This window comes from Haemaphysalis longicornis, unplaced genomic scaffold (genome assembly GCF_048455015.1).
Source record: "Haemaphysalis longicornis isolate Haplotype H1 unplaced genomic scaffold, Haemaphysalis longicornis Haplotype H1 scaffold_4, whole genome shotgun sequence".
Classification (NCBI taxonomy): Eukaryota; Metazoa; Arthropoda; class Arachnida; order Ixodida; family Ixodidae; genus Haemaphysalis; species Haemaphysalis longicornis.
Window position 1 is genome coordinate 74,216,781 of NW_027526361.1, and position 17,743 is coordinate 74,234,523.

At 51.1% G+C, this 17,743-nt stretch overlaps 1 protein-coding gene across 1 annotated transcript; it reads left to right on the plus strand.

The window, feature by feature from the left end:
* The first annotated feature begins 227 nt into the window (after positions 1-227).
* Positions 228-14,892, plus strand: LOC144179793 (uncharacterized). The gene is made up of 4 exons (XM_077708229.1): positions 228-1,392; positions 9,272-9,469; positions 10,181-10,277; positions 14,732-14,892. The coding sequence occupies exons 1-4, from the start codon at positions 490-492 to the stop codon at positions 14,890-14,892; spliced, it is 1,359 nt and encodes a 452-aa protein (XP_077564355.1). The 5' UTR covers positions 228-489.
* The last annotated feature ends 2,851 nt before the right edge of the window (positions 14,893-17,743 follow it).

The window sequence follows — 17,743 nt, forward strand, 5'->3', positions numbered from 1 at the left end:
ATTTCCTATTCTGATTCGCTATATATATATATATATATATATATATATATATATATATATATATATATATATATATATAAATATATATATATATATATATATATATATATATATATATATATATATATATATATATATATATATATATATATATATATATATATATATATTGTAGTGCGGAAGAGATACAAGTATCTCCTACCCTTTCAAGGAGATTGGCCATGATAATACAGCTTCAAGGAAGATGAAGAACCAGTGAGCCGGACAGGGATCATCATCAGCCTGGACCGCGAGAAGAGCGCGTGAGAGCCAGCCGTCAGCCCCGCTTGCTTCGGACTGCCTTCGCTGAGCGTCCTGCTGCCTTGCCTTCGCAAATAAACCCATCTTACAGTTTGGTGGAGTGTGCGGGTTCTCCGCCTCAGCTCATCCCGTCTACCCTCGAGACTGGAGCTCCGCAGTCGTACCCTACCATCTCCCACTGAGTCAACCATGCCTGGTGATGCCCAACACACCGCGCCACCTTCCCCGCCGGCTGTCATCTGCTCCGGCGCGATCCGCCAGCGTGACCCCCCGCAGTTCAGTGGCGCCGACGACCAGGACGTCGAGGACTGGCTTTCTTCTTTTGAGCGAGTAAGCGCTTACAATCGGTGGGACGAGGTCACGAAGCTCAGTAACGCGGGTTTCTCCTTGAGGGGCGTGGCTGAACAATGGTTTCTGAACCACCCAGCTGATAGGTCAACGTGGACCGCATTTACGACGAACATTACTCGTGTATTCGGCCGCCCAGCTGTGCGCAAGCTTCTCGCGGAGCAGCGCTTAAGAGAGCGGGCTCAACAGGCCGGTGAGACCTTTACCTGTTACATTGAGGATGTGGTAGATCTCTGCCGACGCGCGAATCCATCGATGCCTGAGCAAGACACCGTCAAGCACATCCTTAAAGGCATCGACGAGGACGCGTTCCAGATGCTGCTTGCGAAAAATCCCCAAAACGTAAGCGAAGTCGTCAGCCTGTGCCAAAGTTATGAAGAGTTGCGCAGGCAGCGCACCTTGACTCGTCGCCGACTGTCGCAGCGTGACGACCCACTCTGTGCGCTGGAAGTCGACGGAAACCCGTCCCTGCTGCGGCGCATCAAAGAGCTGATTCGTGAGGAGGTCGCCCGGCAGATCTCTCTCTTGCCTTGTTTACCGCAGCAGTCGTCGCCGACACAAGATCCTGCCCAGTCGTCGCCACTCCATCAAATAATTCGAGCGCAAGTCGCTGACGCCATTTCAGCTGCTCCCGAGCCCTTGCCTGTTACACCGCCACTTTGCTACGCTGAAGTTGCGGCACGGACCCCGGCTCACGCTTATGTGCCTCGACGCCGCCCACAGCCGCCGCCACATCTTACTCAGGTTCGCCCGTCGCCGCTCCACACCAACCCCTGGCGAACGCCTGATAACCGGCCAATATGTTTCTCTTGTCGAATTCCTGGCCACGTCGCACGTTATTGCCGCCGTGGGATTCCGCCGCCAGGAGACGCTTACCGGCGGCCAGCCTACGCTGATAACGCGTATGTTCCTTACCGCCCTTACAACGACGCCCATGCTGAGCCGCCCGATTCTCCGCCTTCTCGTGACGAACTCTCTTCTGGTGCCCGTCGGTCCGTCTCTCCTCGACGCCGTTCCATCTCGCCGATGCGGCGTCGTCCGACTGCCCCGGAGGAAAACTAATCGCCGCAGTTCCGGAGGCAAGAACTGCGGCGCCGTCGAAATACCGAAGCCCTTGTCTGTCCCCTGCGAACACGATTGAAGTAGACTTGGAAGGAATCCCCACTTGCGCCTTGGTTGACACAGGAGCTGCTGTATCAGTTATGGACGAAGAGATTTGCCGCCAATTAAGAAAAGTGAGGACGCCAATTTCCGGTTTTCGTCTCCGTACTGCCACAGCGCACCACGTCGAGCCCATCGCAGTTTGCACCGCCCGGATTTTAGTAGAAAATGAGCTCTACATCATCGAGTTCCTCGTCCTGCCCTCTTGTTCCCATCGCATCATCTTAGGGTGGGACTTCTTGTCAAGTCATAGCGCCATTATTGACTGTGCCCGTGCCGAGCTTGCTTTACTTCCTCTGTTTGACTCCGAAAAGGACAGTATTCCACTTTCTTCTAAGCTATGCGCCGCCAACGATTGCACGATTCCGCCAGCTTCTGCTGTTCTGATACCAGTGACCTGTGACACAATTTCCGAGGCAACAGTCGTGTTCACGCCCTCTAATCTTTTTTCCCACCGCAAAGGTACCTCTCTCCCCTATGCCGTCCTTACTATCGAGAATGGGGCAGGCACTATGGCTGTCTGCAATGCATCTCCTTCCCCATTAACTGTGCTTCGTGGTGAGTCCCTTGGGCGTGTGGAAGCTGTTGATAGCCACCTCGTCGACTTCCCGGATGTGTTAGCCCCTCTGTCGATCAATTCAATGAGCCGACCTCTACCTTTTTACACTGCTGCCTTCGTTACCGCCGTAGACGACAGTCTCGATCCTGTTCAGCGCGACCAGCTTCTGACCCTTCTTCAGCGTTTTCAATCTACCTTTGACTGTCAGAAGACTTCTTTGGGTCGCACATCAACCGTCTCTCATCGAATCGACACTGGCTCTCATCGTCCTTTGCGCCAGCGACCGTATCGCGTTTCGGCCAAAGAACGTTCCGTCATCGATAGCCACGTTGATGAGATGCTCCAGCGAGGCGTAATTCGACCATCTAATAGCCCTTGGGCTTCTCCAGTCGTGCTTGTTACGAAGAAAGATGGATCTATCCGTTTTTGTGTGGATTACCGCCGACTTAACAAGATCACTCGGAAAGACGTTTACCCTCTGCCCCGGATCGACGATGCCTTAGACTATCTGCAAGGAGCTGAGTTCTTTTCATCGCTGGACCTACGCTCCGGTTATTGGCAGGTGCCGATGGCAGACGATGACCGTGAAAAAACCGCCTTTGTGACCCCCGACGGATTATACGAATTTAACGTAATGCCGTTCGGGTTGTGTAATGCGCCCGCCACTTTTGAGCGCATGATGGACGACATTTTGCGTGGCCTCAAGTGGAAAACTTGTTTATGTTACTTGGACGATATCGTTATATTTTCTCCCGATTTCGACACCCATCTTACTCGTCTAGAGCAAGTTTTGCATTGCCTAACAGATGCTGGTCTACAGCTAAACTTAAAGAAGTGCCATTTCGCGGCCCGAAAACTGACAATTCTAGGTCATGTGGTCTCAAAGGACGGTGTTCTCCCTGACCCTGCTAAGCTACAAGCTGTGGCCGACTTCCCGAAACCGACCACTCTAAAAGCCCTGCGCAGTTTCATTGGCCTTTGTTGTTATTTCCGGCGATTCGTTCCAAATTTTGCATCGGTTATTGCACCTCTGACCAAGCTCCTCGGCGGAAGCCATGACTTGTCCACCTGGTCTCCTGCATGCGAGGCAGCCTTTTTGACGTTACGTCGGTTGCTCACCTCACCCCCTATACTGCGCCACTTCGATCCTCGTGCGCCCACTGAGATCCATACTGACGCCAGTGGCGTCGGGTTGGGAGCTGTACTTGCCCAGAGGAAGCCAGGATTTGACGAGTACGTTGTTGCCTATGCGAGCCGTACGCTTACAAAAGCCGAATCCAATTACTCCGTCACGGAGAAAGAGTGTTTGGCCATCGTGTGGGCTATTGCCAAATTCCGCCCCTACCTTTACGGCCGTGCCTTCGATGTCGTGACAGACCATCACGCCCTTTGCTGGCTGTCATCACTAAAGGATCCCTCTGGTCGCCTTGCCCGCTGGGCTCTCCGCCTCCAGGAATATGACATCCGCGTGATATATCGGTCTGGTCGAAAACACAATGATGCGGACGCACTCTCTCGTTCACCTCTGGGCGCGGATACGGCAGAGCTCATGGCCATTGACTCTACCCCGACATTCCAACCATTTGAGGACATGGCGGGGCAACAGCGGAAGGATCCCTGGATATCCTCACTCTGCGACCTCCTTTCTAATCCTACGCTGTGTACCGCTCCCCGAGCGCTGCGACGTCAGGCTGCGCACTTCGCCATCCGTGATGGACTGCTCTATCGCCGCAATTATCGCCCAGAAGGACGCAAATGGTTGCTCGTGATCCCTCGTCACCTGCGGACTGCCATTTGTGAAAGCTTCCATGCGGATGTGCATTGTGCCCATGCAGGCGTGCTGAAGACGTACGAACGACTGCGACAGCGCTATTTTTGGAGAGGCATGTACACCTTCGTGATGAAGTTTATTCGGGCCTGCGAAGACTGCCAGCGTCGGAAGTCTCCGCCTCAGCAACAAACCGGTCCATTGCAGCCTTTACCCTGTCCAGCGCGACCTTTCGATCGGGTCGGTATTGACTTATACGGGCCGCTGCCAGCTACTTCTACCGGAAACCGTTGGGTCGTGGTTGCTATCGACCACCTTACGCGCTACGCTGAGACCGCTGCGCTACCGGCTGCCACGGCGAGCGAAGTTGCTACTTTCCTTCTACAGCGTTTCATCCTCCGTCACGGAGCACCACGTGAACTTCTAAGTGATAGAGGGCGTGTCTTCTTGTCGGAAGTGATAGCAGCTCTCCTGGAAAAATGCAACGTGACTCACCGCACCACTACTGCCTACCACCCGCAGACGAATGGGATGACGGAGAGGTTTAACCGCACTCTTGGCGATATGCTCGCGAAGTACATCTCTTCCGACCACTCCAACTGGGACACGATTCTTCCCTTTGTGACGTATGCCTATAACACCGCGATGCAGTCTACCACGGGATTCTCCCCTTTTTTCCTTCTTTACGGTCGTGAACCATCCTGCACTCTCGACACCATTCTCCCCTATCGACCTGATGTTTCTGAGCACACGACCATTTCTCGACTCTGCAGCTACGCCGAAGAATGCCGCCAGATTGCCCGCGATTTAACTTCTGAAGACCAGTCGCACCAAAAACATCGTCGTGATGGTGACCGCCCAGAAGCGACTTTTTCTCCCGGCTCCCTGGTATGGCTTTGGATACCGACTACTACTCCCGGTCTCTCCAGCAAGCTGCTATCCAAGTACCACGGCCCATACCGCGTTGTCGAACGCGCGTCACCTGTTAATTACGTCGTGGAGCCGCTAACCCCGTCCTCAGACCTTCGTCGCCGAGGCCGCGAGACAGTCCACGTGCAACGCCTCAAGCGTTATTACGATCCTGTTGTCGTAGCGTGCCCCTAAGTCGCCAGGGTGGCTCCCTTCGCCGCGGGGGGATGATTGTAGTGCGGAAGAGATACAAGTATCTCCTACCCTTTCAAGGAGATTGGCCATGATAATACAGCTTCAAGGAAGATGAAGAACCAGTGAGCCGGACAGGGATCATCATCAGCCTGGACCGCGAGAAGAGCGCGTGAGAGCCAGCCGTCAGCCCCGCTTGCTTCGGACTGCCTTCGCTGAGCGTCCTGCTGCCTTGCCTTCGCAAATAAACCCATCTTACAATATATATATATATATATATATATATATATATATATATATATATATATATATATATATATATATATATATATATATATATATATATACATATATATATATATATATATATATATATATATATATATATTGTGGTAATCCGGCAATAGTGGCGGGGGACAATCCCACGGGATGGACATGTGCCGGCTGAGGATGAGGAGGTGGCGCGAGAGGAGCGAGGATAGAACATGGCGGACTCGGCTGGGCGACGTGTGTGCAGCCGGATCGGCTGAGCGGTGTACCTTGGAATAGCGGGACTCCAAGTAAAGGTGTGTTCGAGGGGGCTCAGTGTCCTTCTGGGGAACCGCGGCCGGGTGCAAGAACCCCGGTACCACAATATATATATATATATAGCGAATCAGAATAGAAAATTAGGGGCTCGTTGAATTAGGACCGAAATAATTGTTGGCAGCCAAGAAAACCACGGTAAGAAGAGGGGAGAATGCGGTAGGTCATAGAAAGAGATGAAGATTTTTTTGAGACAGAAAGAAAGTGGTGAAAAAATGCCCGCGGGGTGGAATCTGAACCCATGACATCCAGAATACCGGTTCGGTGCGATGACCACTACGCTACCGGCGGGGCTGTTTCCCCACCACTTTCTCGGGTATTTATATGAACGTATTTTTTGTTTCCTGCACTTGGGTGTGGTAGCCAGCGCCACTCGGACTACTCGGGGTGAAGGGGACCTTCTTCCTAACCCCCGGGCCGTGACTCGAGTGTCTACGGCATGACTAGAGTGGTCGACAAGCGTTGAACCCTCTTAAGCTCCCTATGACATCAAGACTGCCAGAACCGAGGCCCTCACTATGGATGTAGCGAATACGAATAGGAAATGAGGGGCTCGTTGAATTAAGAGAGAAATAAGGCTTGGCAGTCAAGAAAACCTCGGAAAGCAAAGAGAAGAATGCGGTAGGTCATAGAAAGAGATGAAGATTTCTCTGAGACAAAAAGCGAGGTGAAAAAATGCCCACTGGGTGGGATCCAAACCAACGACCTCCAGTATAACGGTCTCGTGCGATGACCACTACGCTCCCGGCGGGGCTGTTTCCCCACCACTTTTTCGGGTATTTATGTGAAGGTATTTTTTGTTTCCGTTTCCTGCGCTTGGGGGGTGGTAGCCAGCGCCACTCAGACTACTCGGGGTGAAGACATTCTTCTTAACCCCCGGGCCGTGACTCGAGTGTCTACGACATGTCGAGAGAAGTCGACCAGCGTTGAACCCTCTTAAGCTCGCTATGGCATCAAGACTGCCAGAACAGAGGCCCTCGCTATGGATGTAGCGAATCAGAAAAGGAAATGAGGGGATCGTTGAATTAAGACAGAAAAAAGGGTTGACAGTTAAGAAAACCTCGGAAAGCAAAGGGGAGAATGCGGTAGGTCATAGAAAGAGCTGTTGATGTTTTTGAGACACTTTCTGTCTCAAAAAAATGTTCACCGCTTTTTATGACTTACCGTATTCTCCCCTCTGCTTTCCGAGGTTTTCTTGACTGCCAGCCCGTAGTTCTGTCTATACACACACACACACACACACACACATATATATATATATATATATATATATATATATATATATATATATATATATATATATATATATATATATATAGCGAATCAGAAAAGGGGAAATGAGGGGCTCCGTGAAATAAGACAGAAAATAATGGTTGGCAGTCAAGAAAACCTCGGAAAGCAAAGGGGAGGTTGTGGTGGGTCATAGAAAGAGATGAAGAATTTTTTGAGTCGAAAAGAAAGTGGTGAAAAAATGCCCGCCGGGTGGGATCCGAACCCACGACCTCCAGAATACCGGTCTGGTGCGATAACCACTACGCTACCAGCGGGGCTGTTTCCCCAGCACTTTTTCGGGTATTTATGTTAAGGTGTTTTTGTTTCCTGCACTTGGGGTGGCAGCCAGCGCCACTCGGACTACTCGGGGTGAAGGGGACCTTCTTTTTAACCGCCGGGTCGTGACTCGAGTGTCTACGACATGTCGAGAGTGGTCGACCAGCGTTGAACCCTCTTAAGCTCCCTTTGGCACCAAGACTGCCAGAACAGAGGCCCTCGCTAAGCATGTAGCGAATCAGAACAGGGGAAATGAGGGGCTCCGTGAAATAAGACAGAAAATAATGGTTGGCAGTCAAGAAAACCTCGGAAAGCAAAGGGGAGGTTGTGGTGGGTCATAGAAAGAGATGAAGAATTTTTTGAGTCGAAAAGAAAGTGGTGAAAAAATGCCCGCCGGGTGGGATCCGAACCCACGACCTCCAGAATACCGGTCTGGTGCGATAACCACTACGCTACCAGCGGGGCTGTTTCCCCAGCACTTTTTCGGGTATTTATGTTAAGGTGTTTTTGTTTCCTGCACTTGGGGTGGCAGCCAGCGCCACTCGGACTACTCGGGGTGAAGGGGACCTTCTTTTTAACCGCCGGGTCGTGACTCGAGTGTCTACGACATGTCGAGAGTGGTCGACCAGCGTTGAACCCTCTTAAGCTCCCTTTGGCACCAAGACTGCCAGAACAGAGGCCCTCGCTAAGCATGTAGCGAATCAGAAAAGGGGAAATGAGGGGCTCCGTGAAATAAGACAGAAAATAATGGTTGGCAGTCAAGAAAACCTCGGAAAGCAAAGGGGAGGTTGTGGTGGGTCATAGAAAGAGATGAAGAATTTGAATAGAATGAAGATGAAGAATAGAAAGAGATGAAGAAAGAGATGAAGAAGATGGGTGGGTCGTGGGTTCGGATCCCACCCGGCGGGCATTTTTTCACCACTTTCTTTTCGACTCAAAAAATTCTTCATCTCTTTCTATGACCCACCACAACCTCCCCTTTGCTTTCCGAGGTTTTCTTGACTGCCAACCATTATTTTCTGTCTTATTTCACGGAGCCCCTCATTTCCCCTTTTCTGATTCGCTACATGCTTAGCGAGGGCCTCTGTTCTGGCAGTCTTGGTGCCAAAGGGAGCTTAAGAGGGTTCAACGCTGGTCGACCACTCTCGACATGTCGTAGACACTCGAGTCACGACCCGGGGGTTAAAAAGAAGGTCCCCTTCACCCCGAGTAGTCCGAGTGGCGCTGGCTGCCACCCCAAGTGCAGGAAACAAAAACACCTTAACATAAATTCCCGAGAAAGTGCTGGGGAAACAGCCCCGCTGGTAGCGTAGTGGTTATCGCACCAGACCGGTATTCTGGAGGTCGTGGGTTCGGATCCCACCCGGCGGGCATTTTTTCACCACTTTCTTTTCGACTCAAAAAATTCGTCATCTCTTTCTATGACCCACCACAACCTCCCCTTTGCTTTCCGAGGTTTTCTTGACTGCCAACCATTATTTTCTATATATATATATATATATATATATATATATATATATATATATATATATATATATATATATATATATATATATATATATTGTCACGCTTGAAACTGTACAGCGTTAAACTAGTCGCGAACAATCCCCAAGTGGGGTATGCGTCAAGGGGTGGAGCAGAAGAGGAAGTGGATCACGAACCGCACTCGTACTGACCGCAGGATCGGTGGCCGCCTCGTTCAGCGCTCTTATTCCTATTTACGGCTGTAAATAAGCCCTTTGCACCGTAGCAGTTTGTGGTGGAGGTGCGGGGTAGCCTTTGAAGGAAGACGGAGCCACTGGAACTTCGCCGAAGCCGCCGAGTCGCCGGTCTCTCCCCGCAGCGTGTACCTCTGACTGGGGCTACAAAGAGTCCAAGCCATGCCGATGGCCAACTGGCAGCCGTACAGGGAGCCGCGTACGTTCTCTGGGAACGAAGGGTACGACTTCGGCGAATGGCTCGTGCACTACGACCGGGTGAGCAAGTTTAACCACTGGGATGCGGCCGCCAAGCGGGCAAACGTCGAGGTATTCTTGACCGGCACCGCGCTGACGTGGTTTGAAAACCACGAGGCCAAGCTAACCACTTGGGACCGGCTGGTAGAGGATATGAAGAAGTGCTTTGGGGATTCCATGGCAAAAAAGAAGCTAGCAGAGCAGACTCTACATCAGCGAGCACAAGTGGCTGGGGAGTCTTGCACGACCTACATCGAAGAAGTATTGAAATTGTGCCGGATTGTGAATCCCGCAATGTCCGAGAAAGACCGGGTTGGGCACATTCTTAAGGGTATTGATGAAGACGTGTATGCTTTCCTCATCAGTAAGGAGAGCCTGGACACAGTAGAGGACGTCATACGACATTGTCAGGCGTTCGAGGCCCTGAAAACCCGTCGCATAGCACAAAAGTTTGGTCGCTTGCCACACGTCACCACAATAGCCAGCTTAGACGACACCCAGGCCATGGACTTGTCATCGACGATAAGGCAAATAGTTCGGGAAGAACTGCGCCGACATGACGAATCGGTGCATCGCATCGACACCACTTGCGACTGCCATCTACCATACGATGCCCTGATGCGACGTGCACCGGTAGGCTACTACGCTTCGCGAGATGACGCTCCCTGACGTTCATGGGCCTCTACAGAGTTTCATCCGTCCGTGAACACTGCTAGCTTAGATGATCACCGTTTCCACCCTTCCCGGAACTTTATAACTGTGATAACCACCGTTACTCACCGTTACTGTGATAACCACCGTCAACTTTCGGACCAGTTCGCGGCGCAATGCTTCTCCGGCCAACTCCGATCGCAGCATAACACCACCCGCTGGACGACAGCGCCGATCCCCATCGCCTGGTCGCCGCGTAGCATCCCCTTCGCCGGGAAACTAGCCGGCGCGACCGATGGAGGTAAGGTCTCCGGACTGCCTTCGATAGATAAACAACCTCTACCAGTATTCATGATGACAAACAAAGTTCAAGTGCTCGTGGAAGGTGTTTCTACAGTGGCTTTAGTTGACACTGGTGCAACGGTTTCAATCATGAGTAATGCTTTTAAAGATCGTCTGGGACGTAAAGTGAACCCGCCGCGGTGGCTCAGTGGCTAAGGCGTTGCGCTGCTGAGCACGAGGTCGCGGGTTCGATTCCCGGCCGCGGCGGCCGCTTTTCTGATGGAGGCGAAAAGCAAAAACGCCCGTGTGTACGAGATTTCGGCGCACGATAAAGATCCCCAGGTGGTCAAAATTAATCCGGAGCCCTCCACTACGGCGCGCCTCATCGCCTGCGCTGCGTCGGCGCGTTAAACCCTACAAATCAATCAATCAATCAATCAATCAATCAACGTAAAGTGATGTTCAAATGGGACAAGGGAACCTCATTTCGTGGAGTCGGTGGGGAGCCGCTGCACCCTCTTGGTGTGTGTACAGTCCATGTTTCTATTGGGGGACGGACGTTCAAAGCGAAATTCGCAATTCTTGCCAAGTCAACCCATGACGTGATTTCGGGCATAGACTTCTTGCGCGATTGCGGTGCCACTGTCGATTGCGCGACGGGCGAACTTTCTGTTCGCAGCTTATGGTTCTCTCCACTCGATGATGAGACGCATATCACTGAAAATACTGATACTCTGCGTGTTTCTGAGGACACAGTTATACCTGCGTGGTACCTGGCGATCGTATCAGTGAGTGCTAGAAGTGACACCGACATATTTGACGCTGTAGTTGAACCACTCTCCCTGAACTGCGCGAAGAAAGACCTTTTGGTGCCCCATTGTGTTGTATCTGTTGAACGAGGATGTAGCTATGTGTGCGCTCTGAACTGTTCTTCGCAGAGCTTGGTGTTACCGCAGGATATGAAGCTGGCCGAGTACGAGGCAAACGACCACATTTCAGTCGCCGCTTTATGTGCTGATGAGGCTGCTCCGGCTGACACTATTTTCCCGAACTCGAAGCTTCTCAGCATGGTTAACAAGTCGCTCTCCTCGGATGAACGAAACGCGTTGGTAGACATCCTTTCTCGACATGCCTCTGTATTCGATTTCTCAGCGGATGTCTCTCAGGCGACACTACCAGCCTCCCGCACTCGTCACACTATAGATACCGGGTCGGCGCACCCCGTTCGACAGAAACCTTACAGGGTGGCACCATCTGAGCGAAAGATAATCTCTGAGTAAGTCAAAGAGATGTTACAAAAATGTGTCATACGTGAGTCAGCCAGCCCATGGGCAGCTCCTGTGATCCTCCTACAAAAGAAAGATAGTAACACCGTGAGTCGGCCTAGTTGGAATCTATCCATGGCTTTACCGATGCGCAAACAAACGAGGACGAAGAAGAACCAACACGGACAAGCGCACTTGTCCGTGTTGGTTCTTCTTCGTCCTCGTTTGTTTGCGCATCGGTAAAGCCATGGAAAGATAGTACCTGGAGGTTTTGTGTGGACTACTGACGTTTGAACGCCATCACCAAAAAAGACGTCTATCCGCTGCGCAGAATTGATGATTTCATAGATTGCCTGCACTCTGCATCTTACTTCTCGTCAATAAATTTAAAATCCGGCTATTGGCAGATCCCCATGGACCCAAACCACAGAGAAAAAACAGCCTTCGTCACTCCGGACGGTCGTTTTGAATTTAACGTGATGCCATTCGGCCTCTGCAATGCGCCAGCGACATTCGAACGGTTCATGGACACAGTTCTGCGTGGTCTGAAATGGGACATATGTCTGTGCTACCTCGACGACATTGTAGTCTTCGGACGAACTTTTCACGAGCACAACGCACGACTCGAGACAGTCCTCAGCTGCTTAAAAGGCACCGGATTGGCGTTGAACTCAAAGAAATGCCGTTTTCGTGAGACTCAAACGCTGGTTTTGGGACACCTTGTTGATGAGGATGACGTGAGACCGGATCCTCGAAAGATCGCCGCTGTTGATAGATTTAAGCCACCACAATCAGTGCGAGAGCTCCGCAGCTTCTTGGGGCTTTGTTCATACTTCCGTCGTTTTGTGCCCCGCTTTGCAGATTTGGCGTCTCCCCTCACTAGCCTCTTGCACAAAGACACTGCCTTTACCTGGACCGCCGAGTGTGAAGCTTCGTTCTCCCACCTTAAATATCTTCTCACATCGGGCCCTATCCTTCACCACTTTGACCCTGGCGCTCCCACCGAAATACATGCGGACGCTAGTGGTGTTGGACTTGGTGCAGTGCTCATACAGCGGCATAGCAGTGCTGAGCATGCGATCGCTTACGCCAGTCGTTGCCTCAGCAAAGCTGAGCGCAATTACACAGTCACCGAGCAATATTGCCTGGCTGTCATCTTCGTGATCAGCAAATTTCGTTCGTACGTGTACGGCCGTCCCTTTACAGTCATCACCGACCACCACGCGCTGTGCTGGTTACCTGGCCTCCGTGACCCTAACGGCCGACTAGCACGGTGGGCCTTAAAGCTCCAAGAGTACAACTTTGTTATTGCCTACAAGAGTGGACGTCGGCACGCAGACGCTGATTGTCTTTCCCGGCGGCCAAATGTGTGCACTGATCGGGAGGAAGACCATTTCGACGACTGTTTGCAGCAGTAGACACAGACTTCCCCGATGTTGCTACCTTCCATTCAGAACAGCAGAAAGATCCAAGCATCCAGCCCCTCTTCGCTGCTGCTGCTGACCCTACGGCTCCCCGGCGCTACTCATTGCATGACGCGCTACTCTACAAGAATAACTACATGCCTTGGGGAGCACGTTTTCTTCTTGTCGTGCCAAAACCTTTGCGCGCTTCAGTTCTACGCACCATGCATGACGATGTTACTGCCGGTCACATGGGTTACATAAGAACTTTACACCGTACCCAAGAAAGATTCTTCTGGCCGAAAATGCGCCGTGAAGTTCAACAATATGTGTCGAGTTGCCTCCGATGTCAACACTACAAGCGCCCTACGAGCATTCCATCTGGGCTACTCCAGCCTATAACACCTTCTTGTATCCCCTTCGACCAAGTCGGCATTGATTTAATCGGTCCGTTTCCACGCTCTTCGACAGGTAATCGCTACATCATTGTCTGCGTTGACCACCTGACGCGTTACGCAGAAACTGCAGCTGTAGAAGCTGCGAAGGCAGACATCGTTTCGACATTGCTGCTCCGATTCGTCATCCTTAGGCATGGTGCTCCCCTCGTGCTTATCAGCGACCGTGGACGTCAGTTCGTCGCTGATGTTGTGGAAGACTTGCTGCGCCTTTGTTCGACTCATTTTCGTCACTCGACACCTTACCACCCCCAGACAAACGGCTTGACCGAGCGTACCAACAGGACTCTCACCAACATGATTGCGATGTATACATATATATGTTGACTCTCGCCACAAAAACTGGGATGAGATTTTGCCGTTCATCACATACGCGTATAACACGGCCCAACATGAGACCACTGGCTACAGCCCATTCTATTTGCTCTACGCCCGTACACCCCCCAACACCCTGGATACAATATTGCCCTTCTCTTTAGGTCACGACACATCCGTTTCGCGCACACTGTGTCTCGCTGAAGAAACTCGTCGCCTCGCTCGTTTACGAACCCTGGCCTCCCAGCGCCGCTCAAAACGTCTTTACAACAATCGGCACCGTGCGGTTTTGTACGCTAAAGGCGACATGGTATTGTTGTGGACGCCTGTACGCAAACGGGACTGTACAGCAAGTTCTTGTCTCATTACAAGGGACCATACGTTGTCGTCGATCGGTTGAGTGATGTCACCTACGTTATCTCTCGCGTAACGACCCCTGGACGGAGAAGCTGCAAAACTGAACTCGCCCACGTCGAACGGTTGAAGACATTCCGCCCTCGCCTGTGACTTCCTCGTGCATCGCCCGACGGGCTTCGTCTGCAAAGGGGGAAATGTCACGCTCGAAACTGTACAGCTTTGAACTAGTCGCGACCAATCCCCAAGCGGGGTATGCGTCAAGGGGTGGAGCAGAAGAGGAAGTGGACGACGAACCGCACTCGTACTGACCGCAGGATCGGTGGCCGCCTCCTTCAGCGCTCTTATTCCTATTTACGGCTGTAAATAAACCCTTTGCACCGTAGCAATATATATATATATATACATGTGATCTTACAGCCGCTGCTGTCTCAATGTACTTAATCTAACCTTGTGGTTCCTTAGGGGTAGTATTGTACCTTTTGTATACTCCAATGCCTGGAGTAGCCAGCTCCTGTTTGGTTTGAAGCTAAACTCTTCAATAAATAATTATTTCTCTCTCTCACATTTGAAGACGAAGGGCCCGCGCCAACTATATTCAGGCACAATTTCAAAATCAAAAGGATGTGCTGTACACTGATGCCTCTCCCGACGTAACCAAAAACGCCTATGCGATTTCAGGGGTGAATAATACATTTAAGACCGTAGCCACAGACACTGTCCTCACCACGGACACCGCCATTGCTGAGGAAGCAGCAATAGCCATGGCCGCCACCACAACACAGAGCGACTACGTTACCATACTGCCAGATTCTCAAGAGGCTTGTCGCAACTTCCTGTGAGGCACTCTCTCCCCAGCAGCCCTCCATATTCTCGAAAACAAGACTTCCCTACCTGCCCTCTGCATTATCTGGGCACCAAGTCATTTAGGCATAGTCGGCAATCAAGCGGCACATGCTGCCGCTCGAGAAGCAGTGCACCGGGCCTTTGCGGACAGCCACAACCCTCTGCCAACCACCCCACTAACTATACGCCCCAACCCCTGCTAACATACAACGACATCCTCTCTCACTACCGACTATCCCGCTAACAGTTTCCTCCCCCACATAAGCAAATCACCAAAGAAGGAGTTATACTTCGCCAGCTCCAAACCCCTTCCCCCACAACACGCTCTGGCACAAAATATTCCCCAGCCAATACTCCCCTCAGTGCATCTTCTGCCGCACATCAGGAACACTATACCACATAGTGTGGGCATTACTGTACATCTCAGACCTCCCTCTCAATCCAAATCCTACCCCTTCACAGTGGGCGGCGGCGCTCACCAGCTCCGACCCCTGCTCCCAGCTTCGGCTGGTGAATAGGGCACGGAAGGCCGGCTAGAGCCAGGGAGTCCTGAACTGAGGACGCCCCTCACTGGTCCACAGTGACTGCACTCAACGGATGGGATAAATAAAGTTTTTGCTCCTCCTACTCTGATTGCTAGTGGAAGAGTGCGAGTGCGCTGGACGAGTGCGCTCATCCTCGTCGTTTTCTTCTTTGTCCTTGTTTGCTTTCGCGCAATAGGTGTCGTGTATCCCCTATGTAACGGTGTAATGATGTGCCATCTTACCAAGAAGACGAATTTATTTTTGTTTTCTACTCTCTTTTTGTACTAGCGCTGCTCTTCGGGCAGGCAGAACATACTTTTTTGCTGTTACAGGTGGTAACTGTTCAAGGAAATATTCCCCACTCTGCTTTTCGTCCACCAGCATTCTAATCTTCTTTTCATCGCCTCGACAGCCTTGAAGTCAACTTCCTCTGTGCTAGACTTAAATCCTGGGGCTTCCGGAAGCCAAATATTTTCCTCATGTAGATTTAGTTGGATTCACTCACATTCCAACACTATGTGCCGCATAGTTTGTTCCTTTTCCGCAGACCACGCATACCCCATCATTTTGTGAATACTTCCCCGCAAAGCTCTCAGTTCTCAAGCAACCTCCTTTAGCCTCAAAAAGCAAAGCACTGCTCTGATAATTGTCGTAGAAATTGTCCTTTCTGATGTCCAATTACTCAGCGCTGTACATCTCTAACGACGTTTTAGCTTCGATTTTTTGTAGGTATTTATTCGTTTCAATCTGCCTTCCTATTTTTTCTTTGGCTGTCTTTGATTCAACACTGGTCTTTCTGCATTTCATCGCTAGCCTTCTAGTCTTCCTTGATTGATTGATTGTGGCGTTTAACGCGCCGACGCAACGCAGGGGATGAGGCGCGCCGTAGTGGAGGGCTACGGATTAATTTTGACAACCTGGGGATCTTTAACGTGCGCCCAAATCTCGTACACACGGGCGTTTTTGCTCTTCGCCTCCATCAGAAATGCGGCCGCCGCCGCCGGGAATCCAACCCGCATCCTCGTGCTTAGCAGCAGAACGCCTCAGCCACTGAGCCATCGCGGTGTGTCTTTTAGTTTTGCTTAAAGGGACACTGAAGTGAATTTGTCAAGCTCCCGTTTTTGCTTGCACTGCGTAGACTGGTTCAAATTAGCACACTTTTCATCGTTTATCCGGTTGACAAATCGGTAATTATTTTACAAAGCGCGAAAGAAGAAAAACTACCATGCGCGGTTTGCGGCGGCCGCACCAACTAAGGCTGTGACGTTGAGAGGAGGGGCGCCGTGATTGGACGATGCCCAAGGTTAGCAATCACACAAGTTTCGGTTTCGGTTTCGGTTCTGTAAAACATAACTAATGGCTTTGTTGGATGGGCATTCTCAATATCTCAGTAATCATCGTACCGCGCTTCTGCCATGTTGTCGGCTGTAAAATGCACAAGATAAGCCTCCCAGGACTGCTTGTAGTCGTAGCATTCACTAGCCGAGACCTACGCAGTGCATGAACGCCCTCCGCGTACCCGCAGACGCCCAAATGTCATGCGCTTTTCCCCCATATTTGGAGCTTGCCTCCCTCATGCCTGTATCGTAAAAAGCGTGTTCGCACCAGGCCAAGGGTCTGTTCATTCTGGCCTGTGCCCACTGCGTGCAAGCAGTCGGTGCTTATGGCAACAGCACGCCAACGAGAACTCGCTAGCGCGCCAGTGCCAGCCTGCGCGCGTTTTGTGAACTAGTTCGTGTAGCCATGAACGTTGCGGCCCCAAAAAAGGTGAACTCAATATAGAAAACATCGGCGGAAAACAAAAAAGTTAACTTACAAAAAAAAAAGCACGTACCCGCGGGGATTCGAACTCGTGACTCGCAAAACATTTGCGGTGAATTCCTAGCGCCCCAGACTGCTAGGCTACGGAGCTGGACGCGAAAGCCTTGCTAATATAGGGTATATATTGTACAACCGGTTTACACTTTTATTTAGTTTTGGCATTTCAAGCCGCTTAGGTGACTATTTGTTGTACTGCGATCGTGCAGTAAGCGTCGCCCGAGTTTCCACGGTAGCTCACGTCTAGCAATTGCATTTCGTAGACGGAAAAGCGTTCGCAGATGCGTAGTCGTGCTGCTGACCGCTGTGCTTGTTCGCCCAGCGCAAAAAAGTTCTTCCCGCGCCCTAGGTTTACGCTGTACGGTAAAAATATCAGTTGATTTTATTTGCTTAGTACCTATATTGACTTCGCTGACTCTTCTCCCGCCTTCAAGAGGCCTTATATTTTCCTACTGGCGTACCAGTCAGCGAAGCGTCGCATGTGCAGCGCTTGTGTGAAGCGACC